Below are 27,280 nucleotides of genomic sequence, written 5' to 3'. Positions count from 1 at the left end.
AAGTTACGTTCGAAACCGTAACAGTAGTCTCTATTTATTCACATAATGAACGAGACTTTGTGTTCACAGGATGGATTTCATTAACACGTCTCGACCAGAAATAGTATTCGCAAGCATACCGCTTTCTGTTCAAGAATCGGTAGCGGTTTTAAGGAAGACTATCGAGCTCATGGATAAGCGGCTATCATCTCTATGCTCATTCTGACTTTAGCTTTTCGACTTTGATTAGTATTAATGAAAGCTCGCTCGACTTGCATACTAGCTGCCTTTCTGACTAATATAATAATTTGACTTGTGAATTTTCGAGTTCTAAACTAAGTACATTAGGAGAACAGTAGTTTCCTCTTATTTCCTTTTTATGAATATGGAATGATCAACATTCCTTCTCTGGAAACCCATCTCGTCATAACCAAACTTCATATCTCGAACCAAGCCCGAGGAGCCGAGGAGAGATATATACGAGACCATATCTCGCCTTTTTTCACCTTCAAACTTTCCCTTCCTCCCCCTGAGCTCGAAACTCTAGTGGAGGACGAATAGAAACCAATTTGTGTAGGTCTTCATGAAGAAGGGCCTTTTTGACATCGAGCTGATACAGTGACCAAGATCTATTAGTTGCAACTGAGGCTGTGAATATCAATGAAGATAGAACCTTAAATCCCAATTTTATTTCTCATTCTCAAATCTATATCAGTAATAATATTTTCATATCTATTCACACTCTTGAGTGGTACATATTCAAAATTTCCCTTCCACCCCCTGAGCTCGAGACCCTGGCGGAGGACGAATAGAAACCAATTCATGTAGGTCTCCATGAAGAACGGCCTTTTTGACATCGAGCTGATGCAATGACCAAAATCTGCTACCTACAATTGAGGTTGTTGTGAATATCAATAAAGATAGAACCTTCAATTCCAATTCTATTTTTCATTTAAATTTAGTAATAATATTTTCATATTTATTCAGTACATATTAAGTCACAACAATCATCGTAATATTCACTCCTAATTACTACAAATATAATTAATTAAATAGTGAAAATTAGAAGAAAAAAGGAATTATTTAAAAACAAATTTAAGGAATAAAAGTATTTATTTGGAATATTATTATTGAAGGAGAAATGTGATGAACGGGAGATCTGTGGAAGAAAGGAGTTGGTGTCAGCTTCCCACCATATATATATATATATATATCGACTTTTCTTCCTTTCCAAGGGTTCACTATTCAGAATTATACACATTTATACGTAACAATACAGCGACTCGCGGCTAGGCTAGCGACCCCCACCCCGCCCCGCCCCTTCTCTCTCTCTCTCTCTCTGTCCTCTTCTTCCTTTTCTCCCATCGTTTCGCGGTTTCCACCTCTCTCTCTTCCTCTCAAAACCCCATCGATTTGCTTCTTGCTGTTCAACACTCACCAATTTTCGGATGTGCGCGTTTGCGTTCTCATTCTATCTTCTTCCTCAGGTACCGCTCCTCTTCGTTTCTCTCTCTAACTCATTCACTCCATATTTTGTGTGTCACACCCATTGCAATTATTTTGACTTCAGTGTTAGGGTTTTTGATGCTCCTGTTGCTCTGTTTGATTGTATCGGTTCTCTTTATTCTTAATTTTGATTGCATCTTTTCATTTTTTTTTTTGTTTTTTTCCCCCCCTTTTTACAGTAGTTGAAAGTCGAGAAGACGTGGTGAGATGACTACGCAAAGATCAAGCTTGCCGTCGAGGCTGCGGCAACTTCTATCCGGCGAGGGCTCCTTTGGTCCCTCTGTTAAACTCGACTCTGAGCCTGTTAGTTTTAAATTTCTTGTTTTTTTTTTTTTATATAATTTTATTCTCGATGAGTGGTTTCATGCATTCTGACTTCTATGCCGCTTTCCGATGGATATTATCTATCCATTGCACTAATTGGTATGCCCAACTAGCGATTACGTTAATTTGATTGTCGTATATTTGGTTCGGATGACTCGATTTTCTGGGAAAGGGCGTCAATGGCAATTTTAGGCGACTATTGTCTCTCAATGTTTTGGTAGTAATGTGGCGTTTAGTTGATGACGAGTGCAGATTTTGACTGAGGAATCATTTACGTTTCTTATGTATTAATGGAGATATTTGTGTTATACTGCAGTATATCACACTTTTCAGCACGATGTAGTGTAGTTTAAGTTAATCGAAGAGCTTTTTTAATTATGTCACATTTGTTGGTAATGTTTTTTTCACTTCATAAGTTATATCACATGCTGCGTTCACGTTTTGCGGGTTTTTTTTTTAATGATTTTAAACAATGAGCGAGCAATTTTTTATGGATGAAGCATTGACAATTTAACTTTAGAGGCTATTATTTAAGTAGGACATTTATTTTCTAGATATTGACATTCGACACATGCCATATTCAGTCATATTTTGAATGCCCCAAAAATTGGATAAATATATTTGTGTAGGGCTGGATTGAAAAAGCTAAATTGTAGTGTCTGATATCCCTGCAAGATTCAATGAAGTTTGATGTATATGAGCTTTTATTAGATATTGTAGCTTGGTTTCTTATTAAAAAGAAGGAAGATTGATGTATGGACATGTGAAGTTCCATCAAGTCAGTATTGGTAGGGAACAAAATTTTCACAATTTTTTTAATCTGATATTTCTATTACTTTTTAATACCGTCTGTGAGTTTTTTTTTTTTTTTTTTTTTTTTTTTTTTTTTTTTTTTTTCATTTCTTTAAAAACATATTAAATTCAATTAGATAATTACGGCAATGATTGATGGATGAAGATGTTAGTACTCCTTCGCCCTCCAAGTTCCCACAAGGAGAAAAAGAACCGTACTATAGAAAAGTTGGATCTTAGAAGTGAGAATTTTGTGCACAAATTGAGCTTTCTTTACTCATGAACAAGACCTCCTAATCTTCAAGAAGATAAGGAAAAATCTTCCATAGGAAGCTCGGACACTTTTTCTTTGAAGTTGTTATTTTTCTCCTGCAGAACCGAACATAAGAATTTGAGTAAGCGGTGATATTACTACTGTGGTAGTGATGTTGCCCTAAAAAGTATGAGTTCTTTGTTTGTTTTGTTCATCCTCCTCGGAGATGTCAGGAATGGTGGCAGATATTAGCCATTAAGGGCTTTGGAGTTGCTTTTTTCAATTAAATGATGAGTGCTTGTGTGTGTCTTTTAAAAGTGATTTTGAATCGTAGGATAACAATATTCAATTGTTGCCTAGTATTGTAAAATTGTTAAAGATAAGTGTTGCAACTTTTAGAATGTGTGGATCTTACCACCTTTTGGGCTCCTCTTGGTACACACTGTCTATTTTATTTTGTAATTTTTCCTACTTCCTTTGGTTCAAGCCAAAACAAAATGGTTATAACTTTATATTGATGGTTTAAAGGCTTGACACTTATGCCAGCTTCAAGGTGTAAAATTTGTAGATGAGTTTTATGCCTTCATGAAACAATAGGCTTCAAGTTCTATGTCTCATTTACGCCTCATGAAATAACTGGAAGAATAACATGAATTTATTACATTCTTCCAAATTAGAAGGTTCACTAATGCATTTTATGCCAACATACTACCAAGTAAATAATTTAGCCCGTTCTGATTTTACCATAAAGACTCTAGGGGTGGAGCAAAGTTTTTCCTTAGGGAGGGGTAAAATTCACATACCTTTCATTTATGAAGCATGTTATACAGACCTCTACATTAATGATATCTCCCTTTCATTTTTGCTCACACTGCTCTCTTTTATTTATAATTTTCTGCTAGGCCTTGTTATTTTGAACCAGAGGCTTTTTTTCTTTGGTATAGTTAATTGTTTGGCCTCTTTTTGGAGGGCTCTCTTTTTTTTTATGGCCTTTGTGTTCTTTCATTTTCTCTCCATGATAGCTTGGTTTCTCATCAAAATAAAAACTCTTCGCTCTCTTTTCTATCTAATCTACTATCCTTTTTTTTTTTTTGGTGACACGATTGGTCTATATGTTGCTTTGCAGCCTCCAAAAATCAAAGCTTTTATTGACAAGGTGATCCAGTGTCCATTGCATGATATAGCAATACATCTTTCTGGTTTTCGATGGGAATACAATAAGGTGGTAAATTGTCGATACTTTTAACATGAAGTTTTAGTTCCTTGAATGATTTCAGATATCCAATATAAGACTTGTTTCCTCGGGTTTCAGGGTAACTATCATCATTGGAGGCCTCTATTTCTGCATTTTGATACATATTTCAAGACATATTTATCTTGTAGGAAAGACCTCTTGTCTGATAAAATTTTAGAAGATGATAGCCCATTTCCCAAACATGCAATTCTACAGATTCTGCGCGTCATGCAGATAGTATTAGAGAATTGCCACAACAAGGGATCCCTTGATGGATTGGAGGTATGTTATGCTGATGTTGATTCACTGTGCTTTTTTACATTTTGGTTGGTAAAACTTTTTATTTTGCCTCTATCTTAGGATTGTCCTACTACCTTTATTATAAGTCCTGAGTTTCTTCATAATTCTGTTTTTTATTTCTTCCTCCAACAGTATTTCAATCTCCTACTTGCATCAACGGATCCTGAAATTCTTATAGCTGCGTTAGAAACTCTTTCTGCCCTTGTTAAAATAAATCCCTCGAAGCTTCATGGAAGAGGGAAGTTGATTGGTTGTGGTTCTGTAAATAGCTATCTTCTCTCTCTCGCACAGGGATGGGGAAGCAAGGAAGAGGGCTTGGGTTTATATTCATGTGTTGTTGCAGATGAGATAACCCGAGAGGAAGGACGTTGTTTATTTCCACATGATGTTGAAAATGATACTAATAATGCTCAGTACCGGATAGGTTCGAGCCTATATTTTGAGTTGCATGGGTGTGGTGCCAAAAGTAGTGATGAAAGCAGTTCAAGTTCAAGCTCTTCTAATTCCAGGGTTATACACATACCAGATTTACATTTAAAGAAGGAAGATGATTTGACGGTGTTGAAACAGTGCATTGAGCTGTATGATGTACCTCCTGAGCTTAGATTCTCACTTTTGACCAGGATCAGATATGCTCGTGCCTTTCACTCTTCTAATTTAAGAAGACTGTATAGTAAAATATGCCTTCTTGCCTTCATTGTACTTGTTCAGTCGGGTGATTCTCATGACGAGCTTGTTGCTTTCTTTGCTAATGAGCCAGAATATACAAATGAACTGATTAGAATTGTACGGTCAGAGGAAACTGTTCCTGGAACCATCAGGACACTTGCAATGCGTGCTCTGGGAGCTCAGTTTTCTGCATATTCATCGCATGAACGGAGGATTTTAAGTGGATCTAGCATTAGTTTTGCTGGGGGGAACCGTACAATACTCTTGAATGTTCTTCAGAAGGCTATTTTATCATTGAAAAATTCAAACGATCCATCATCTCTTGCCTTTGTGGAAGCGCTCCTTCAGTTCTACTTGCTCCACATGGTTTCCTCTTCAGCTTCAGGAAACAATATTCGGAGTTCAGGGATGGTTCCCACTTTCCTACCTCTATTGGAGGATTCTGACCCTTCCCATTTGCATCTCGTTTGTCTTGCTGTGAAAACATTGCAAAAGCTCATGGATTTCAGCAGCTCTGCTGTATCTCTTTTTAAGGAGTTAGGGGGAGTTGAAATTTTGGTTGAAAGGCTGCAGACAGAGGTACATAGAGTAATTGGCTTAAGTGGGAATAATATAGATTCAATGATTATTGGTGAGAGCTCCAGATGTAATGATGACCAGTTGTATAATCAAAAACGGATGATTAAGGTTTCACTGAAGGCACTGGGGGTTGCTACATATGTCCCAACGAGCTCTACAAACACTTTACCTGACATTCTGTCACTGATATTTGGCAATGTAGATAAATTTGGTGGTGATATTTATTGCTCGGCTGTGACTCTAATGAGTGAAATCATCCATAAAGATCCTACTTGTTATCCTTTGTTGCATGAGTTGGGTCTTCCAGATGCATTTTTAGCTTCAGTGGCAGCTGGAATACTGCCTTCTCCTAAGGCAATTACTTGCGTTCCTAATGGGATTGGTGCAATTTGTCTTAATGCCAGAGGACTGGAAGCAGTGAAAGAAACTTTGGCACTGAGGTTCCTTATTGACATTTTTACCAAAGAAAAATATGTTTTGGTAATGAATGAAGCAATTGTTCCTCTGGCTAATGCAGTGGAAGAGCTTTGGCGCCATGTTTCATCATTGCGAAGCAGTGGAGTTGATATTATCCTTGAAGTAATTGAAAAAATCACTTCCCTTGGGGATAAGGACCCTGTTGACTCATCAGGAAAGCTTAATGGGAACACTGCAATGGAAACAGATTCTGATGACAAAGACAATAACAGCATTGTTACTGAAGAAGTGATTAATACTGAGCAAGTCGTTCAATTATGTATTTTTCATCTGATGGTACTGGTTCACAGGACAATGGAGAATTCTGAAACATGTAGGATATTTGTGGAGAATTCTGGGATTGAGGCTTTATTGAAGCTGTTGTTACGACCTACCATTGCTCAGTCAGCTAATGGAACTATTGCTTTACATAGTACAATGGTTTTCAAAGGTTTTACCCAGCATCATTCTGCTCCCTTGGCACGTGCGTTCTGCTCCTCGCTTAGAGACCATCTGAAGAAAGTCTTGACTGGGTTTGACTTGGTTTCTGGATCATTTTTGCTTGATCCCAGGACAACACCAGATGAAAAAATATTTTCTTCACTTTTTCTTGTTGAGTTCCTTTTGTTTCTTGCTGACTCCAAAGACAATCGATGGGTGGCGGCATTGCTCACTGAGTTTGGCAATGAGAGCAAGAATGTATTAGAAGATATTGGACGTGTGCATCGACAAATTTTGTGGCAGATAGCCCTCCTTGAAGATGTAAAACCTGAGTTAGAAGATGAAAGTACAGGTTCTATTACTGAGTTGCAGAACTCTGAGGTCCATACAAATGAAATTGAAGAGCAAAGGTTTAACTCTTTCAGGCAGTTCCTCGATCCCTTGTTAAGGAGGAGGACATCTGGATGGAGCGTTGAATCTCAGTTTTTTGACCTTATTAATTTGTATCGGGATCTTGGTCGTGCCCCTAGTTCTCTTCAAAGGATGGGTCCTAATGGTTCTCCACTCCTGCAATTTGGAGCCAATAATCAACGACGTTCAGAGTCTTCTGACACCATTGGGGCCTCTAACAGAAAAGAATATTCCAAGCATAGAACTTGTTATGCTTCTTGTTGCGACCTCGTGAGATCCCTTTCTTTCCATACTACTCATTTGATTCAAGAGTTAGGGAAGGTGATGCTGCTTCCATCTCGTCGCCGTGATGATGTGGTAAATGTATCGTCTTCCTCCAAGGCCGTGGCTTCCACTTTGTCCTCCCTTGTGTTAGATCATATGAATTTTGTGGGTCATGTGAATGCTTCTGGATCTGAGGGATCAATATCAACCAAGTGCCGTTACTTTGGGAAGGTTATTGATTTTGTTGATGGCATATTACTGGATAGACCAGATTCCTGTAATACTGTTTTGCTAAATTGCTTATATGGTCATGGAGTTGTGTCATCTGTTCTGACCACTTTTGAAGCTACAAGCCAGTTGCTTTTCACAATAAATAGAGCCCCGTCTTCTCCTATGGAAACCGATGATGCAAATTTAAAGCAAGATGAAAAGACAGATAATGATCATTCATGGATTCAAGGCCCCTTAGCTAGCTATGGAAGACTCATGGATCACCTGGTGACCTCACCGTTTATATTATCTTCATTCACTAAGCATTTGCTTGCACAACCACTGACTAGTGGTGATGTTCCCTTTCCTCGCGATGCTGAGACTTTTGTGAAGGTCCTCCAGTCCATGGTGCTGAAGGCAGTCCTCCCTGTTTGGACCCATCCTCAGTTTATTGACTGTAGTTGTGAATTTATTACCACTGTTATATCTATCATTAGGCATATATATTCTGGGGTTGAAGTTAAAAGTGTCAGTAGCAATTCCAGTGCTCGTATTGCTGGCCCTCCTCCAAATGAAACAGCAATTTCGACAATTGTTGAGATGGGTTTTTCAAGGGGTAGGGCAGAAGAAGCACTGAGGCAAGTTGGATCGAACAGTGTAGAATTGGCTATGGAGTGGTTGTTCTCCCATCCAGAGGAGGTCCAAGAGGATGATGAACTTGCTCGTGCACTTGCCCTATCATTAGGAAACTCTGAATTGGAAATGAAGGAACCTGTTTCAAGTGAGGTCTCAAAGCAGATAGAAGAATCAGTCCAACTCCCTTGTACCGAGGAGTTGTTGTCTACATGCGTAAGGCTTTTGCGAGCAAAAGAAACTCTAGCATTTCCAGTTAGAGACCTGCTTGTGATGATTTGCTCTCAGAATGATGGTCAAAATCGGTCTAATGTGATGTCTTTTCTGATTGAGAGCGTGAAGGGCTGTGATAAAATTTCTGATAGTGGAAATAGTACAACATTATCTGCTCTTTTTCATGTTATTGCCTTAATCCTTAATGATGATACTGTGGCACGAGAAGCTGCCTATCAAAATGGTTTAGTTACAGTTTCCTCAAATCTACTTTCGCAATGGGATTCTGGATTGTCTTTTGGCGTTAAAGTTGAAGTTCCTAAGTGGGTTACGGCTGCATTTCTTGCCATTGATCGGCTTTTGCAGGAGGAGAAGAAATTCAATCCTGAAATAGCAGACCAGCTGAAAAGGGATAATGTTGGTGGTGACACTTTGACCATTGACGAAGATAAACAAAATAAGTTGCAGTCTGCCTTGGGACTTTCCCCAAAGTATATTGATGTTGGCAATCAAAAAGAACTTATTGAAATTGCTTGCAGCTGTATCAAGAAAAGGCTTCCATGTGAAACAATGCATGCTGTTCTGCAGTTATGCTCGAGTCTCACCAGATCGCATTCTGTTGCTGTTAGTTTCCTTGAAGCGGGGGGGTTAACTTCCTTGCTTTCATTGCCAACAACTAGCCTCTTTCCTGGGTTCGACAGTATTGCATCTACCATTATCCGTCACATCCTTGAAGATCCTCAAACTCTTCAGCAGGCAATGGAATCTGAAATTAGGCATACCCTTATCACTGCTATGAACAGACATCCAAATGGGAGGGTAACCCCTAGAAATTTTTTGTTAGGTTTAAATTCTGTTATTTCAAGGGATCCTGTGATATTTATGCGGGCTACTCAATCTGTCTGCCAAATTGAGATGATTGGTGAGAGGCCTTACGTTGTATTGCTGAAAGATCGTGAGAAGGATAAAAGTAAAGAGAAAGACAGAGACAAGGAAAAATCAATGGAAAAAGAGAAAACACAGAATCATGATGTGAAAGTTCCTTTGGGCAATGCTAATCCAGCCACTGCAGGAAATGTGCGGAGCAAGTTTCATGATTCTAGAAGTAGTCGTGTTCATAAAAAATCCTCTCAAAACTTCATAAATGTGATTGAACTTCTTTTGGAGTCTGTATATACGTTTATACCTCCTATGAAAGATGATGTTACTGTGGAGTTGACCAGCGGTGCCCAAGCATCTTCTGATATGGACATTGATGTTGCTGCAGTTAAGGGAAAAGGGAAAGCCATTGCTTCGCTATCTGAAGATGATGCAAATAGCCAGGAAGCTTCTGCATCATTGGCGAAGGTGGTGTTTATTTTAAAGTTGTTGACAGAGATTTTGTTAATGTATGCCTCCTCAGTTCATGTCCTGATTCGGAGAGATACTGAAGTTTGTTGTTCCAGACCTGTTCATCAAAGGGAATCTAATGGCGGATGCACTGGTGGAATAATTCATCACATCCTTCATGGATTTATCCCATTATCACGAAATTCTAAGAAGGAAAAGAAAGTTGATGGTGACTGGAAGCATAAATTAGCAACCAGGGGGAGTCAGTTTCTGGTTGCCTCCTGTGTCCGTTCCAGTGAGGCAAGAAGAAGGATTTTTGTGGAGGTTGGTTCTATTCTGAACCAATTTATTGATTCATGTAATGGATCTAGGCCACCCAGCAGTGACCTTCAAGCTTTTGTTGACCTGCTAAATGATATGTTAGCTGCCCGTACACCCACAGGCTCATACATCACTACAGAAGCTTCTGCAACTTTTGTTGACGCTGGTCTTGTTAGGTCTTTCACTCAAATTCTTAAAGTCCTGGATCTAGACCATCCAGACTCGCCTAAAGTTGTTACAGGTGTTATTAAAGCCCTGGAATTGGTAACCAAGGAGCATGTTCATTTTGGAGATTCTAATGCAGGAAAGGGTGATAGTTCATCTAAGACTCCTGATCACCATCAACCTGGTGGTGAGAATATTGGCGAGACACCCAGGGCAATGGAAACAGTGTCACAGTCCAATCATGAATCAATCCCAGCTGAGCAGATTGAGCCGTATAATGCTAACCAAATCTACGGTGGTTCCGAGGCTGTTACTGATGATATGGAGCACGACCAAGATCTTCATGGGGTTTTTGGGGCCAATGCCGAAGATGAGTGTATGCATGTAACACCGGAGGAAGCACGTGGTCTTGAAAATGGTATTGATACAGTGGATATTCAAATTGAAATTCAGCCTCATGTGCCAGAAAATCTAGATGAAGATGACGATGAGGAGATGTCTGGGGATGATGGTGATGAAGTAGATGAAGATGAGGATGAGGACGAGGACGAGGACGAGGAGGAGCAGAATGATCTGGAAGATGATGAAGTCCACCATCTTCCACATCCTGATACAGACCATGATGATCATGAGATTGACGATGACGAATTTGATGAGGTACTGGAGGAAGATGATGAAGATGATGAGGATGATGAAGATGGAGTTTTATTACGACTAGAAGAGGGTATTAATGGAATAAATGTTTTTGACCATGTTGAGGTATTTGGAAGAGATACTTCTCAAAATGAAACTCTCCATGTAATGCCAGTTGAAATATTTGGCTCTAGACGTCAAGGGCGCACAACTTCCATTTATAATCTTTTGGGAAGAACAGGAGATACTGTTGCACCCTCACGCCATCCCCTTTTAGGGGGTCCTGGATTGCATGCTACTCCTTTTAGACCTTCGGGTAATCTTTTCCCATATTTTGCTACATTTTATGTTGACTGTATACTTATATCATGTATTTATTTTTCATAACAATTTGCTTTATTTGTTTCAGAGAATAATCGGGATATGGTTATTTCAGAAAGGAGCTTGGAAAACAATTCTTCAGGGTTGGATACTGTTTTCAGGTCTTTGAGGAGTGGACGCCATGGGCACCGGCTAAACTTGTGGGCCAACGACATCCAACATAATGGTGGCTCTAACAATGGTGTAATACCCCAAGGCCTTGAAGAGTTGCTTGTTTCCCAGTTGAGGAGACCAACTCCTGAGAAGTTGTCTGAACTTGATGCAAATGCAGAGCCTGATAATAGAGATGGCAATGGACAAATACAGACATCAGAACCTAGTGGAAGGTCTGAGACTATTGTTGAGAACAGTGGGCAGCATGGTAACGATAATTTACCACCACCTGTGGCAATTAACAGTTCTGATGGTACCAATAGTAGACCTGCTGCAAGTGAATCCCTGCAAGGAACTCAGGTGATTCAACAATCACAACCTGTTGAAATGCAGTTTGAACATAATGATGCTGCTGTGAGGGATGTTGAAGCTGTGAGTCAAGAAAGTGGTGGTAGTGGTGCAACTTTTGGGGAGAGCCTTCGGAGTCTGGATGTTGAAATTGGAAGTTATGACGGTCATGATGATGGTGGAGATAGACAAGGTTCTGCTGATAGAATGTCATTGGGTGATTCACAAGCTGCCCGTATGAGAAGGTCCAACGTTTCTTTCACTAATTCTGCCTCACTAAGTGGAAGAGATACATCCCTACATATTGTGACTGAAGTTTCAGAAAATTCAAGTCGAGAAGCAGATGAGGAAGGACCGGTTGGGGAACAGCAGACTAACAGTGATACTGGTTTGGGGGCAATAGATCCGGCATTCTTGGATGCCCTTCCTGAGGAATTGCGTGCTGAAGTTCTTTCCACCCAACAGGGTCAAGTGGTGCAGCCGCCAAGCAATGAACCACAAAATTCTGGAGATATTGATCCAGAATTTCTTGCTGCACTTCCTCCAGATATTCGAGCTGAAGTTCTAGCACAGCAGCAAGCACAAAGGCTGCATCTATCCCAGGAACTGGAGGGCCAACCAGTTGAGATGGACACTGTGTCGATAATTGCTACATTCCCTTCTGATCTTCGAGAAGAGGTAATATGTTACTTTGTGGGAAGGTGGTATTTGTTTGTCAGCTGACATATTAGTTATAAACTGCAGGTTTTGCTAACTTCATCTGATGCTATTCTTGCCAATCTCACGCCTGCTCTTGTGGCTGAGGCAAACATGTTACGTGAACGATTTGCACATCGATATCACAACCGTAGTCTCTTTGGCATGCATCCTAGAAACCGCAGAGGTGAAATCACCAGAAGAGTTGAAGGTATTTCTGGTTTAGACAGAACTGGTGGAAGCATTTCCTCTCGCAGATCTCTTGGATCTAGGCTCATTGAAGCTGAAGGAGCTCCTTTAGTTGATACCGATGCTTTGCATGCTATGATAAGGTTACTTCGCGTTGTGCAGGTATCATCTCTTCTTCAAATGCTCTTTGTTTGCTTTTCTATTTTGCTTTCATTTTCTAATGAATTCCATTTTTCAGCCTTTGTATAAAGGTCAACTGCAGAGGCTACTTTTAAATTTATGCGCACATAATGAAACCAGGACGTCATTGGTGAAAATTCTTATGGACGTGTTGCTTTTTGATAGAAGAAAGCCTGCTAACCAGTCAAACACTACTGAGCTTTCATATCGCCTTTATGCTTGCCAACGTAATGTTATATATTCACGTCCTTCATTTTTCGATGGTGAGGATTTGTTTTCTGTTTCCATTATTTTCTCTTAGATTCATTCCTTTTTAGCTAATCAAAATTTATTAATTTTTCTTGATTGGTTTTGTCCGTTTGCCGAGTAGTAAATCATTTGCAAGTTGAAGGTAGTATATCTAATCTGGTGCTTGTCAATATACATTTTGATTCAATTTATCCTTTAATGCAAAAATTGTATACAGTTGCGAAAGTGGAAGTTTTTCATCATCAAACGAAATTTTGAGTTTGGTTTTTCCTCCGTGATCTATTTTAGCTTGGGTGTTGTCACCTCCCTTGTAATAGCTATGCATTTTGTCTTTACTTTATAGGTGCTCCTCCTTTGGTGTCAAGACGTGTTCTAGAAACACTGACCTATTTGGCCCGGAATCATCCGCATGTAGCTAAGATATTACTTCAGTGCAAGTTTTTCAGACCCACCTTACAGGAATCAGAGAATGTAAATCAGGATTGTGGTAAAGCTGTGATGGCAGTTGACCGAAATGAAATAGACTGTAGGCCGCAGTCTGGAGGTTACTTGTCAATTGCCTTACTTCTAAGCCTTCTAAACCAACCTCTGTATTTGAGAAGTATAGCTCACCTTGAGCAGGTAGTGCAGTATATTGAACTGCATATTTATTTTCTTTTATTGGTCACATTTGGCACATTCAGAAGTTAAAACTATTTTTCTGGCGTCCTTGTATTCCTTCCTCAGCTGCTTAATTTATTGGAAGTGATCATTGACAACGCTGAAAGCAAATCACATTTATCCGATCAACCCACACAATCTACTGTTGAGCAACCAGCTGCTCCTGAAGTTTCCTTATCCGATGCTGAAGTGAATGGACAATCTAGTAGTGTATCCTCTGGGGTTGGAACATCATCTAAACTTGGTTCTTACTTTAAAATGGCAGCTTCAGCTGCTGATGGTGAATTTGATATTCATAGTATTCTTGCAAACCTGCCAGAAGCAGAATTACGGCTTCTGTGCTCACTGTTGGCACGAGAAGGGTATGATTGACAGCTGCACCTCTCCGTAGAATTGTTTATTTGGACATGATTATTATCTAGTTAGAAGAGTATGGTAGTTATGGAGTCTTCTTCTTCATTGTACTGTTTGTTTCCTTCCTTCCCTGTCTTTTATAAATATTTTTTTTTTCTTATCTTAATGAGTGGTAAATCTAGATTCCAGCTTGTCCTAGGTTTTGACATGCGGAGACATTGCTTTGTGCTTTTTTATGCAAATAAATCATGTGCTTGGCTTAATGCCTTTTATGTTGTTTAGGTTATCAGACAATACTTATGCTCTTGTGGGAGAAGTGATGAAGAAGTTGGTAGACATTGCTCCAATTCATTGTCGCCTGTTTATTACTGAGCTATCAGAGTCGGTTGAAAAATTGACAAGATCTGCTATGGATGAGTTGCACATGTTTGGAGAAGCGGTGAAAGCACTCAGCATATCATCTTCTGATGGAGCTGCGATATTAAGAGTTCTTCAGGCATTAAGCTCTCTTGTTGCATTACTGGTTGAAAAAAGAAAAGATTCTTCAATTCTTCCCGAAAAAGAGCATGCTTCTGCTCTTACTTTGGTTTGTGATATCAATGCTGCTTTGGAGCCCTTGTGGCTGGAGCTGAGCACCTGTATTGGCAAGATCGAGAGCTATTCAGATTCTTCCCCTGATACGTTGGTATCATTTCGTACTCCTACATCTAAGCCGACTGGTGTGACACCCCCACTTCCTGCTGGAAGTCAGAATATATTACCATATATTGAGTCTTTTTTTGTGGTGTGTGAGAAGTTGCATCCTGCCCAGCCTGGTTCAGATCAGGAGTTGAATATTGCTACAGTTTCTGAGGTTGAGGATGCTGGCGCTTCTGCTGTGCTGCAAAGAACTACAGTGCCAACCCAAAAAGTTGATGAAAAACACATCGCCTTCATTAGGTTCTCAGAGAAGCACAGAAAACTGCTGAATGCTTTTATTCGACAAAATCCTGGGCTGTTGGAGAAGTCATTCTCCCCTATGTTGAAGGTCCCTAGATTTATTGATTTTGACAATAAGCGTTCTCATTTTAGATCAAGAATAAAGCATCAACATGATCATCATAGTCCTTTAAGAATTTCTGTTAGGAGGGCATACATTCTTGAAGATTCATACAATCAGTTGCGAATGAGGTCAACACAAGATTTGAAAGGTAGGCTGACAGTTCACTTTCAAGGAGAGGAAGGCATTGATGCTGGTGGGCTTTCAAGGGAATGGTATCAGGTATTGTCCAGGGTTATCTTTGACAAGGGAGCATTGCTTTTCACGACTGTTGGCAATGATTCAACATTTCAACCGAACCCCAATTCTGGTTACCAAACAGAGCATCTATCATATTTCAAGTTTGTTGGGCGAGTGGTCAGTGCAATTTTTTTTTTTTTTTTTTTTTTTTTTTTTTGCATTTAATGGATTTAGTTAAACAACTTTGACTTTGCACATGGCTCATTGGTTTCTTTTGCCAGGTTGGCAAAGCACTTTATGATGGACAGCTTTTGGATGTCCATTTCACTCGATCGTTTTACAAGCATATTCTGGGAGTCAAAGTTACCTATCATGACATTGAAGCTATTGATCCCGATTACTACAAAAACTTGAAATGGATGCTTGAGGTACTGATTACAACTGTTTATACTTATGGTTGATAAGAATTATGCCTTCTAGTATTGGCACTTCTATAATGATAATTTTTCTTTTTGAGTTATTATTGAACTCGTGTGTTTGGTCTTTTTGTTGCTTTCCAGAATGATATCAGTGATGTTCTGGGACTTACATTTAGTGTTGATGCCGATGAGGAGAAGCTGATCCTCTATGAAAAGACGGAGGTAATAGTTCTTGTTCTCAATGTGTGGCCTGATGTAAAACGTATACCATACATTTTACTAAGATTTGGCTATCTTGTTCCATTAGGTGACTGATTATGAACTGATTCCTGGTGGTCGGAACACTAAAGTAACAGAGGAGAATAAATACCAATATGTTGATCTAGTTGTTGAGCATCAGTTAACAACGGCTATTCGGCCTCAAATTAATGCCTTTCTGGATGGTTTCCATGAAATAATTCCTAGGGAACTAATATCTATTTTTAATGACAAGGAACTTGAACTGTTGATTTGTGGGCTCCCAGATATTGATCGTAAGTGCTCTGTTTATTCATTGTTCTATAAACAATTCTTTACAAATTAAAATTACTTTCTGCCTCCGAATTTTGAAGATAGAATTCTCGCTCAAGTTTGTGTGATAATTTGTTTTCAGTGGATGATATGCGAGCAAACACGGAGTATTCAGGATATAGTGCTGCATCTCCTGTCATTCAGTGGTTTTGGGAGGTTGTTCAAGCCTTTAGCAAAGAAGACAAGGCCCGCCTTTTGCAGTTTGTGACGGGCACTTCAAAGGTATGCTGATTTTGCTCAATCACTGAAACTAAATATGAAAGGAGAGGGGAGGTTAATTTCGTGCCCCCTCTCTTTATTATTGTGATATGAACTCTGCAATTTTCATCCGGTAGACAGGCTGGGATTAATAGTCAAATAACTGTTCAAAGTTCTGTCAATTCGGTTTTAAAAAATTTATTGCTCTGAAAACTTGTACCCTGGATATCCATTATTTGTTTACCGAGGGCCGGTGAAAATGCTCTTCATATCACTCGAGAAAGGTCGGCCTCATGATGTATGTTAGTATGTACGGGTTGAACATATTGTGTTTGGTTGATTCTATCTTCTTTTTCATTTTTACTTATTACTCATGGACCTGTTCTAAATTCGAGATGAACCGACCCGAAATCGGATCAAAATTCTCTCTAGTTCATTATTCACCATTACCTAGCTGATTTTGCTGTATTTTAACCTGTCGCATACATGATTTCATAATCTATCCGCACATTCACAAAGGCCACCAAATGTAGAACCCATTCTGAGATTTAGTTTCTTCTGCATTTTAATTGTAACTGTGGTCTGAACATTCTCTCTGTAAAATATTCACAGGTGCCTTTAGAAGGCTTCAGTGCTCTGCAAGGAATTTCAGGTTCACAAAAGTTCCAAATACACAAGGCATACGGTAGCCCAGACCACTTGCCATCTGCTCATACATGGTAATAAATAAATGGCGACGCTATATTTGTTACCATCCATGAATTTTTTTGGCTTATCATCTTTGCCTCTACAGCTTCAACCAGTTAGATTTACCAGAGTATCCGTCAAAGCAGCATCTGGAGGAAAGACTGATCCTTGCAATTCACGAGGCAAATGAAGGATTCGGGTTTGGTTGAGAAGATTTGAAGTTCTGAAAAGGATATAAAAGAAGGTATGAGAACAGAGTATATATAAATATATAATTGCATTTGGAAGCTGGGTGAAAAGAGGAATTAGAGGAGAGGTGGTGATGGTGGCTTATGACTTGTTGAGTTCATAATACTGTTTATAATTTTACTGTACAGTCGTAAATCATCACTAAAGTAATTTTGCTTCCGCAGTTGAAATTTTGTTTTACCTGTTTCTCTCTCCCCCTATGTTTTATTAATGTTGAGAGAGAGAGAGAGAGAGAGAACCCCTTTATTCTTTACCTGTAGATTCTTTGTTCATCAATATTTTGTTCTTCATTATTTGTCAACCTCCTTATCGCCTGAACTCTATTTATTTGTACAAATCTTGCCTTTTTTTCTTAGTTCATTAGTTCATTAGTAGGAGGGAGGCTATCTTTACAAATCTATTATACCAAAATACGTATTCTCTGTTCTTGATTCTTGACATTCCTTTTGACTTTTAATTTTATGTTTAATATATTCGTTGCAAATTTGGTTCATAGAATTTTGTTCAGGTAAGGTAAAATAGAATTGTTTATATGGTTTTAGAAGTTAGAATTTTGTTGGGATAAAATTTCAGCTCAATTGTTAACTTTTTAAATCAAATAATCTTTCTTTGCCTAATAAATAGCGGTGAAATTACTTTCTTTCCATTATCAATAGGGGACCATCCCATACCATAGGAAGTTGCTTCTTGGAACAAGCACAGGTTGACCGCTATTCAATTTTATGAGTATATAATAATTTATATTAGTTAAAAAACATAAGTTTAGATAGGGCTTCTTATTCTTTCGTTTATAATGTCATTTTAAATTGAATATTGAATACTTAATGAATAGAGAGATTAAATCAAGAAAAAGAACGAAGAATTCAGCATTGTCCTTATATATATCGTATTAACAATCGAAAGATGGTCCTTATATATCGTATTAACAATCGAAAGATGGTAGAAAGAACACAGGGTTTCTTCCTATATCTATGAATTTTTTGGTTCTTCCAATATCAATAAGTTCTTATGAATCTTTTGGTTCTTCCAATATCAATACCTTTCCAATACTTATTATAGGAACGTAAATGATAGAATTTGTACGTAAAATTCGTATTTAACTAAAATATATATATATATATATATATATATTTGGAAAGGATATTAAAAGGGTTTCCTTTATTATTTAGTTTTTCTTAAATAAAATAATAATTACTTCAAATTTATGCGAGAGAACATTGGAGAATAGTCTGTTTGCCCGTTGTGTAAGGTTGATCCACGTGGCCGTCTCCAATAGGTCGATTACGCGATTCTGGAGGAATATATAAACGGCGGGAAACAGAAACCCCACCAAAACCAGAAGCGCAGATCTCATCGACTTTTAGCGATAGCCGCCTCCGCTTCCGTTACTTTTCCTCATCACCGTCTTCTCGTGTTTTCGTCCGCAACCATGCCTCGTCGGAGCTCTGGAGGTCAGTATTCCGCCGCTTTCTCCTTCATCTCTTCTTATGCCACTTATCATTTCTGCGTTCAGATGATTTTACTCTCCCAGATTTCTTTTTCCTTTTTTCTTTACCTCCTTTTGTGTATAACAGTTGGTTGGATTTTTGGTCAAAAGAAATTTTCGTTGATGTATCTGATTTGAAAACACGACTGTCAACAATTTTTTTTGTGGCAAAACTAGGGTTTGGAGGATTTGTATTCTTTATGTTTTGAAAATTCATTGAATAGCGATGAATATTTGAGCTGTGTTATTTGTTAGAGCTTACTGATGCATGTGGTGGATAGTTAAACATTACTTGTTATTACAGGACGATCTGCTTCCCGTCCTGCCCCGCGCGCTCCAGTTCGCAATCCTCCGCCGCCAGGTAGAATGCCACGAATTTCATATGATTTTATTCTCATAAGAAATGTTCTATTTTTAAGAACTTTTTTGATGTAGAAATGTTGAGTTTGTCTGGTAGCCATTGTGAGTTTCTGTGTTTTAGAAGGTTTATGTTTATCTTATGTATGCCTGTGGTGGATTGGGTTCTTGACCGGGCTTCTGTACACCTGTGTTACCGTGTTCGGATTTTGAGTCTTCAGTTTGGAAAGTTAATAACTTGAAACTGGTCTGGAAATTAATTCTTAAACAAAGATCTCGAGAAAAGGTCAATAAGTTGAACCTACCATAGTGAAATTTTATAGCTTGAAAACTCTGGAGTTGGTGGGGTGCGGTAATCCGATGAGGGGTGTTAGACGAACACGACTCTTCACAATGATATGATATTGTCCACTTTAAGCATAAGCTCTCATGGCTTTGCTTTGGGCTTCCCCAAAAGGCCTCATACCAATGGAGAGAGTATTCTTTGTTTATGAACCCATGATCATTCCCTAAATTAGTCGACGTGGGACTTTCATCATTCAACAAGGGAACCCTCTACATTTGAGCTATATGAAAAATGATAGCTGCACTTGGGTTCGCCTTCCACGCTCAGTTAATTGATCAGTTCCCTTTTTGGGAGGCTTAATAAGTATTTGAACTATGTTACTGCAGATATTCGTAAGTAGATTGCTAATAATCAATGATATGGATTCAAGGTCATTGGCAGTTGTATAGCTGGAGTCTTTGAATGTTGTATTACTCTCAATATGAGTGCAAATAAATATGCTGTTCTTTTGCATATTAAGCCGAATGTTTCCTTATGTTTTTGACAATTTATTCGTAACAATATTGTTTTTTGGTGCTAAAATTGACTTGACTTCTGCAGCTCATTCGGCTCCTTCACCCGCACCTGTACAAGGTGGTGGAGGTGGGTCTATGCTGGGAGGACTTGGTGCCACCATTGCTCAAGGTGAGTTTAGAAGCACTTGCACTTTTCCTTGGAAGAAATCATTTTAATGCTATCATTACCATTGCTCAAGGTGAGTCTATAATGCTATCAGGTTTGGCCTTCGGTACTGGAAGTGCGGTCGCTCACAGGGCTGTCGATGCCGTAATGGGTCCTCGAGTCATCCAACATGAGAACGTTGATTCATCATCTTCTCCAACACCTATAGCAAACAATCCGGGAGGTTCTGGAACTTGTACCGTTCAATCAAAGGCCTTTGAAGATGTAGGTTCCATGTTCTATCTATTGTGATTTATAATGACTTTCTTTTTGAAATGCTTTGATGAGAAAGCCATTTTGATGATACTCAAGCAACTTCCATTTTCTTTTGTTTTTCGTTTGCAGTGTCTGAACCACTATGGAAACGACATTGGGAAGTGCCAATTCTACTTGGATATGTTGAAGGAATGTCGCAGGGGCTCAGGTTCTGTTTTGGGTGCTTAAAACAATTGATTTTTGGAACAACTATTATTATTTTCTCACTCTGTTCCATTCGGATGACCGCAGTGAGCGGTGTCATGATCATGTTTGTGTTGTGACAGTGTCTTCATTTTACGATCACTTCTATTAACTTCAATAAAAAGTGCTTTATGATGAAACACTTCACCATTTGGTCTCAATTGTTTGGTTTTGTGTTTTGAGCGTTTCCTTGTGGTATTAGAACTGCTGTTTGGTTCATTTACTTGATGAACATCTTAAGAATTAGCAAATTATGAAATGAAAACAATGGTATAGGAATTAATTGAAGAATGTGAATTTACGATCCGAGTGTTCGATAGTGTATGTATGGAGAGAGTTTGATGAACGTTTGTCGAAAGGAAGTTGGATATGTGCGTCGACCGTTAGATGGTAATTGGAGGCAATTGGATGTTGCAAATGTATCGTGAGAAACTGAAATGCTTTGCAAAGTCATAAGACTATGTGTGGGGACAGAAATTGGTGACCTAAATTGGTGACCTAAATTGGTGACCTGATGACAGGGGAGTTGACGACTAAAGCTCAGTGAACAGCGGCTATAACTATAACAGTCCTGAGGTAGCAAAATTCTTTGTCCAGTAAGTTTCGGCTTGCACGAAAGGTGTAATGATCTGGGCATTGTCTCGAAGAGGGGCTCGGTGAAATAGACATGTCTGGGACGGTCAAGTATTTTATATCTTTGAACAAGTTCATGTAAGTTCGTCAAAATATAATTTTTCCATGATTGTGTTGTTTCAAATAGGAAAACGCTATGATTTCACAATATGAAGACCGCTTATGTATTAAAAATATAATCCTAAATTATAATAGACTCCAAATTAAAATATAATCGTATTTTAGTTAAAATATTAATCTTAGAATTTTAACAAGTAGTCTACAATTATTTAAAATTTAATAATAAAAATAACAATACTTAATTCACAAAAATCCTTAATATATATATATATATATATATTTTTTTTTTTTTCTTTTTTTTCTTCTAAGAAGAAATTAGTTGCATTGGAGTTTAATAAGCCATTGTTTTTCCCTCTCTTTCCATGTAAAGAGATGCCTCTATTAGACATCTGATGTAAGGATTGACGGAGCGACTTTCGCTGAGTTCACAACAACTCTCATCCATGGGATTGCCGTTTACGTCGTCGCTGAATGCAATTTCTTTCCAGCTCCCGATGTCTCGCCCTTTCGCGCTTCCCGTCGATGCACCGAATTTCCGTTCCGGTTTCTTAACGCATTCGCCGATGGGAAAATGGAGTCATTTCCCGAAATCATCGTTATCATCTTCACTGAGGAATTTTGGAATCAGGAGAAGAAATAGTAGAGATCGATTCAGCTCCGCGAAGAATCTGAATTTCATTCCTCATGCCTTCAATGGCGACTCAGATTCTCCCGCTAAAACGAAGATTATAGTAGTAACCTCTGTACTTACCGTATTACTTGCTACCGCGAACCGTGTGCTGCACAAGCTTGCTCTCGTTCCTTTGAAGGAATATCCATTCTTCTTAGCTCAATTTACTACGTTTGGGTAAGTCGTTCATGCTCTGCCTCGATATTTCTTTTGTTACTGCTTTTAAGTTGTGTGTTTATGCATCTTACTGAAACAACTCTTGGAATTTTGTCCTGTAATACGTGGAAGCAGATATGTTATAGTATATTTTAGTCTATTATATCTGCGGCGTCGGGCAAACATTGTGACTGATGAAATGATATCGCTTCCGAAATCGCGATTCATGGTCGTAGGTTTTCTTGAAGCGCTTGGAATTGCAGCAGGGATGGCTTCTGCAGGTATCAAGATTATACATTACTTTAGATTTGGCCGATGAGTAAATATTTCCATTTTAGGCGGCTGTTTGATACATTTTCATGTCTTTGCCCGTCCTTATGTATGATGATTTGTAAATGTTTGAGGGATGTCCCCTGCTTTTCTAATACCTCAAACAGAGTAGGATAGAAACACTGATTTCTAGTGATATGAATGAGAAAAATTTAACGATTAAGCTGCTTTGAAGTAGAAAAAAAAATTGCACCATTTCAAGCTTTGAATTTGCGTTTAGAAGTCGTACTAAATGCTATGCTATGCATTATTTACAGCTTCGCTTCCCGGCCCAGTAATACCTATACTTAGTCAGGTATCTCCTTTTATTGTTCTTTCTCCAAAGTTCTTAACTAGACAAAAATAAAAACCCATTTCAGTTGTACTCGCTGAAATTAAATGTTGTATTTGGTCTATCAGTGTTTTTATAGTACTTCATGAATGTGCTTAAGTTACTAACTTGAACTTGATGACTATAATTAAAACCCTCCTATCAAGTTTATGAATCTCATCTTCCTTGGCGCTCTCGTTTTCTCAAGCTTCTTTCAATGTTTCCTTACATTTAAATTTGGGTACATTTTAATTCAACTACATTGATCAATATGGTCTTAATCACCTTCTCTCGCAAAGCTGTGATATTTGATTCTAAGATCCCTCTCTTACTAATACCCGTGAACAAACTCACTGAAGGGTATACAGGCAGAACTGATATGTTCACAGTTTTTTTCTTCACATCTTATATTGGCACCTTCTTCTAATAATATATTTTTTTTGCAGACTTTTTTAGTGTGGCAGCTCGTCTTTTCTGTCATTTTACTAGGTAGAAGGTACTCGTTGAACCAAATTGCTGGATGCGTTATTATAACAGCCGGTGTAGCGGTGGCTGTTGGAAGGTATTGTCTCTTTATTCAGAATGTATATTTTGGCATTTGCATGTGCTTAAGAAATCAGATTAGCTGATTAAACAATTAGAGATGATGTCAAATTTGGGTTATCTTAATGATTATTTCTTGATAATTTAAAATGTTCTGAATCTCATATTTCCCTGTACTTTCTGTGTTTCTTGGCTGATTCATGATTGGGTTTCAAGAATCGCAGGCCATTAAAATCGGGTGTTGTTGTTGACGATAGTGTATTTGGAAGTGCAAAGTCAAGTGTCGATGCAAAATTTCTTGTAGGCCTAGGTGATATAATTGCTAACTGAGTACCATAAACTTCTCAAGGAGATGTAATTTTACTTCCTGATAATAGTGATAAACCGGCATCTTCTATGTCTGTTTACTGGAAGATAATTTTGTGACTGAGAGCGCTAGGGAACCCTCCAAAGCATTTGGAGAGCAGGGCTTCATTTCTTTTCTTAACACTGCTGAACCCAACCCACCAAAGAAAAAGGAAAAATGAGTCTACCACACCAAGAAATAAGGAAATGAGTCTACACTTCATTCAATGGTTTTCTTCTCCTAATTCACATCCTCCGGAAAAAGATCCCTTAAATCCCTGTCGAGAACTGTAACTGTAAGCCACTTTGCACAAACACAGAGAAACTAAAAAAGCAATAGGTTAGCATATATGAGAGTGCATTTTGAATGGGAGTGAGTCTACCACACCAGGAAATAAGGAAATGTTTGCATGTACCCTACTTGCGAATGAATTTTTTTAATCACAATTGACAAAAATATGATGAGTTTAGAATTGCCTCCTAGATTACTGTCCAAATAATGTAACAGATCCTTTTATAAGGCTCCAAATTTCTAACTTGTAAGGCTTCCTCCAATGCTGGATCAAGTAGATTTGAACCTATCTCACCATCAATTTTGAGAGGTTAACTTAGAGGTCAGGGCTTAAAAAAATCTGAAGGATTCTACGAGGTTCACATACTTTTCCATGTTGAACTCAAAACAGTTCCATAATTGCTCCCATTATCTGTTCTAACAGGAACATTTTTTTTTTTTGTAGTTTCTGGGGCGTTTTGTACTTTTATTACTGTCCATGAAATATTTGCTTCTTACACACACACACACACATCTATTATATAAAATACCTGCACTTAAGAATATTGTTCTTTAATTTATAAACCTACGTAGCAAAATGTAATTTCTCTCGTTAATAAATTTTTTTCAGACATGGAACTTAGGCTCTCAACAGTGATATGTGCCTTTCATTATTTCAGTGGGTCTAATGCAGGCCAAATGCTGTCTGGAGTTCCACCTCTATGGCCAGCATTAATGGTAGCTTCTAGCGCTTTTCAAGCTGGTGCCTCAATTATGAAGGTTGCGATGGTCATTTAACGTTGAATGTGCAGTTGGAATATCTATTGGAATGGACACTGACTTTGTATTTATGAACAGGAATTTATCTTCATTGATGCTGCAACCCGTCTTGGAGTATGAAACTTTCTTCTATAATTTCCAAATTTGTAGCTATTTGAGCATTTCATTTCTTAGGCTGTATCCTAGAGGTGAGTAATATTTGCTCTTGTTTTCCCGAATAATTTAATTTGTTTGGCTTGTAGGGGAAGTCACTAGACATTTTTGTGGTCAATTCATTTGGATCTGGATTTCAGGTTAGAATTTCAGTCATCTTGAATTTCTGAAGTTTACTTGTCTGGCTGGGCAACAGTCTTGTATTATATTCAAGTATTATTTGCAAAGATCACACAATAATTATGTTCTCGATTTTTTTAAATCACGTTCAAGAGAAATGCTTGGGTTTATGGATAAACTCATTTCTTGAAATCTCATATTCTGGTCTATTTATTGTTGAGTTTCAACAGTTGACATTCACGCACAGGCACTTTTTGTACTTCTCTTTCTACCATTTCTTTCCAACATGAAAGGCATACCTGTAGCCAAACTTCCCTCATATCTGATGCATGGTGCTGGTTGTTTTCTAAATGTTGGTGCTGAAAGACCAGGCAAGCTCTTACAACCTTAATGATCTTACACACTTTGCTATTATCATCTTACATTGTTATGGATACTAATTATGATTTGGTTTTTATTCATCATAGATATGATGTGTTAATTGTATAACCAGACCGTTTATTATGCGTCCAAAATGAAGAGTTGCATTATATTTCTTTACCTCTGATTATTAGAGCGCCCTGTAAGTTGGTAACTCAACCTTAACTATAACTCTATTCAAAATGAATCTAAACTCAAATAGACCGCCTTTTGTCAGACAAGGAAATGAATTGTCAAGGAATTGAAGGAATTGTGATATTGTTTCTACTTAAGAAAGAGCTATTGAACCTAAACCTCGGTTTTTTTTCTTTTGCTTTCAAGACTCAACAAATGAAAGAAATAGAAGCTCATTCGCCTGAATTCATTTGATTCTTCTTTTCTTCTATTCCCCTCTTTGATTTCACTTAAGATTGAAGAAGAAAGATTCATTGTCAAGCCTCTCAGGTGGGAGAAAGCGGTATTCTTACATTTTTTACGAACTTTCACTCTTAGGAAGATCTTTCTTGAAAAAGCTCTCATAGCTGAATATGAAATACATAACTATCCACATCATTTTCTTAAGATTTCATGCGTGTATCCAACTCTGAGAAAGGATCGTAAGCGTAAATCAATGTGCTAGTGACTCCCGTTGGCTTGAATGGATTCCTTGAAATGATGAATTAGCTTCTTCGACTCATAATAAGATTTGGGTTTTGCATTTGAATAGAAAAACGCCTAGCCAAAACTAATGGTATATGCACTATTGTATGCAGGTTGTGGAGGAGCTCCATTGCTCCCACTGCTTTACGTGGTTACAAATTTATCTTTCAACATAACTTTGCTCAGCTTAGTCAAGAAATCCTCCGCGGTCATTTCTTCTCTCGTTGTGATGCTTTCAGGTACTTTTTTTTTTCTCTGTTGAGTATATGAACTAATATTAGACATTGTTATATCATGTGCATTAGCTAAAGGTTGGTCTTGTTGGCATTGCAGTGCCTGTTTCAATCTATATTCTATCACTTCCATTGCCATATCTACCACAAGGCGCAACCTTAAGCCCCCTCTTTCTCACTGGGAGTTTGATGCTCGTGTTGGGTCTTGCTCTTTACTACAGTCCACAGCGTACGAAGTAAGCAGAGATTGGTTGTCGTTACTACTACTCGACTCGGCTTGTAGAATCGTCACGGTGGCTTGACTCGTTCACATCTTCTGAATTAGAAATTGTAAAAATCAGTGAAGGAAATGTAGTCTATGAACCACCATTGAGTTTGACGCCAATTTGTTGCCAGTTCTTGGAGTTATATAGAAATTTTGTATCACAACTTTCAAGTTGCTATTTGGAGTTCAATGCATTCCTCTGAGTTCTAGCTATTATGGCTGTTAGTATGCCGTTTAAGATAAATAATATCACAACTTAAGTTTAAGATAAATAATATCACGACTTAAAAAAGCAAAAGTCATCGATAATTAACGACCAAATTGAGTATAAGCCATTAGATGTAATATCGACTCAAATCAATAGATTAGAGGTTTGAATCTCTCTACTTTTAAATATTCTCAACTAAACAAAGAAAAATGTTAAGCATTCCAATTGTAAGAGCGAAGCTCTACCAACTGAGCTATATCCTCCGAGTCAAGTGGGACCTGCATGAAGGACCCCGAGCCAAGTGGGACCTGCATGCAGGAGTCAGATGCTTCTTCTATTCTTTTATTCTTTTCCTTGGCATAGCTGGGCCATCCCTGGACTTGAACCGGAGACCAATCATCGCACCTAAGGTCCAACCAATTGGGAGAGAATCAATAGATTCCTTTTCAGGAGCGACTCATCATTCCCAAATGCAGCATACAACTCTCCGTTGTACTGCACTCTCCAAATGACGTAGATAAATGAATTTCATCCAAACATTGAATTTTTTTAACATAATCTATAAGTCCGAACTTGTCCATGTCTTAATATAAGGATAATGTTAATTTTGATTGAAATTTATGGGAAAGTAT

At 38.2% G+C, this 27,280-nt stretch overlaps 3 protein-coding genes across 4 annotated transcripts; all 3 read left to right on the top strand.

Annotated features, from left to right (window-relative positions):
* Positions 1 to 1,230: 1,230 nt before the first annotated feature.
* LOC111454182 (E3 ubiquitin-protein ligase UPL2-like) lies at positions 1,231 to 17,497 on the top strand. 2 transcript variants are annotated; one of them, XM_023095543.1, is made up of 17 exons: positions 1,231 to 1,466; positions 1,668 to 1,788; positions 3,981 to 4,076; positions 4,167 to 4,370; positions 4,521 to 11,028; positions 11,122 to 12,212; positions 12,279 to 12,581; positions 12,658 to 12,862; positions 13,192 to 13,469; positions 13,575 to 13,870; positions 14,145 to 15,258; positions 15,363 to 15,509; positions 15,642 to 15,722; positions 15,808 to 16,033; positions 16,153 to 16,292; positions 16,881 to 16,987; positions 17,062 to 17,497. In XM_023095543.1, exons 2-17 carry the CDS (start codon positions 1,693 to 1,695, stop codon positions 17,162 to 17,164), a joined length of 10,995 nt encoding a protein of 3,664 aa, XP_022951311.1. In that variant the 5' UTR covers positions 1,231 to 1,466; positions 1,668 to 1,692; the 3' UTR covers positions 17,165 to 17,497. The 2 variants fall into 2 exon arrangements, with proteins under 2 accessions (XP_022951311.1, XP_022951310.1); XM_023095542.1 differs by having other exon boundaries at positions 1,665 to 1,788.
* A 1,018-nt stretch (positions 17,498 to 18,515) lies between these two features.
* On the top strand, positions 18,516 to 20,673 carry LOC111454184 (coiled-coil-helix-coiled-coil-helix domain-containing protein 10, mitochondrial-like). Its single transcript, XM_023095545.1, has 5 exons — positions 18,516 to 18,655; positions 18,995 to 19,051; positions 19,934 to 20,017; positions 20,109 to 20,278; positions 20,399 to 20,673. The coding sequence occupies exons 1-5, from the start codon at positions 18,634 to 18,636 to the stop codon at positions 20,495 to 20,497; spliced, it is 432 nt and encodes a 143-aa protein (XP_022951313.1). The 5' UTR covers positions 18,516 to 18,633; the 3' UTR covers positions 20,498 to 20,673.
* An 860-nt stretch (positions 20,674 to 21,533) lies between these two features.
* LOC111454183 (protein CLT2, chloroplastic) lies at positions 21,534 to 26,653 on the top strand. The gene is made up of 10 exons (XM_023095544.1): positions 21,534 to 22,052; positions 22,167 to 22,312; positions 22,619 to 22,656; positions 23,118 to 23,233; positions 24,511 to 24,610; positions 24,689 to 24,724; positions 24,853 to 24,903; positions 25,131 to 25,254; positions 26,056 to 26,181; positions 26,276 to 26,653. The coding sequence occupies exons 1-10, from the start codon at positions 21,649 to 21,651 to the stop codon at positions 26,413 to 26,415; spliced, it is 1,281 nt and encodes a 426-aa protein (XP_022951312.1). The 5' UTR covers positions 21,534 to 21,648; the 3' UTR covers positions 26,416 to 26,653.
* Positions 26,654 to 27,280: the final 627 nt, after the last annotated feature.

This window comes from Cucurbita moschata, unplaced genomic scaffold (assembly GCF_002738365.1).
Source record: "Cucurbita moschata cultivar Rifu unplaced genomic scaffold, Cmos_1.0 Cmo_Scf00016, whole genome shotgun sequence".
NCBI classification, from domain to species: domain Eukaryota; kingdom Viridiplantae; phylum Streptophyta; class Magnoliopsida; order Cucurbitales; family Cucurbitaceae; genus Cucurbita; species Cucurbita moschata.
This window is presented reverse-complemented; position numbering and strand designations above follow the sequence as displayed.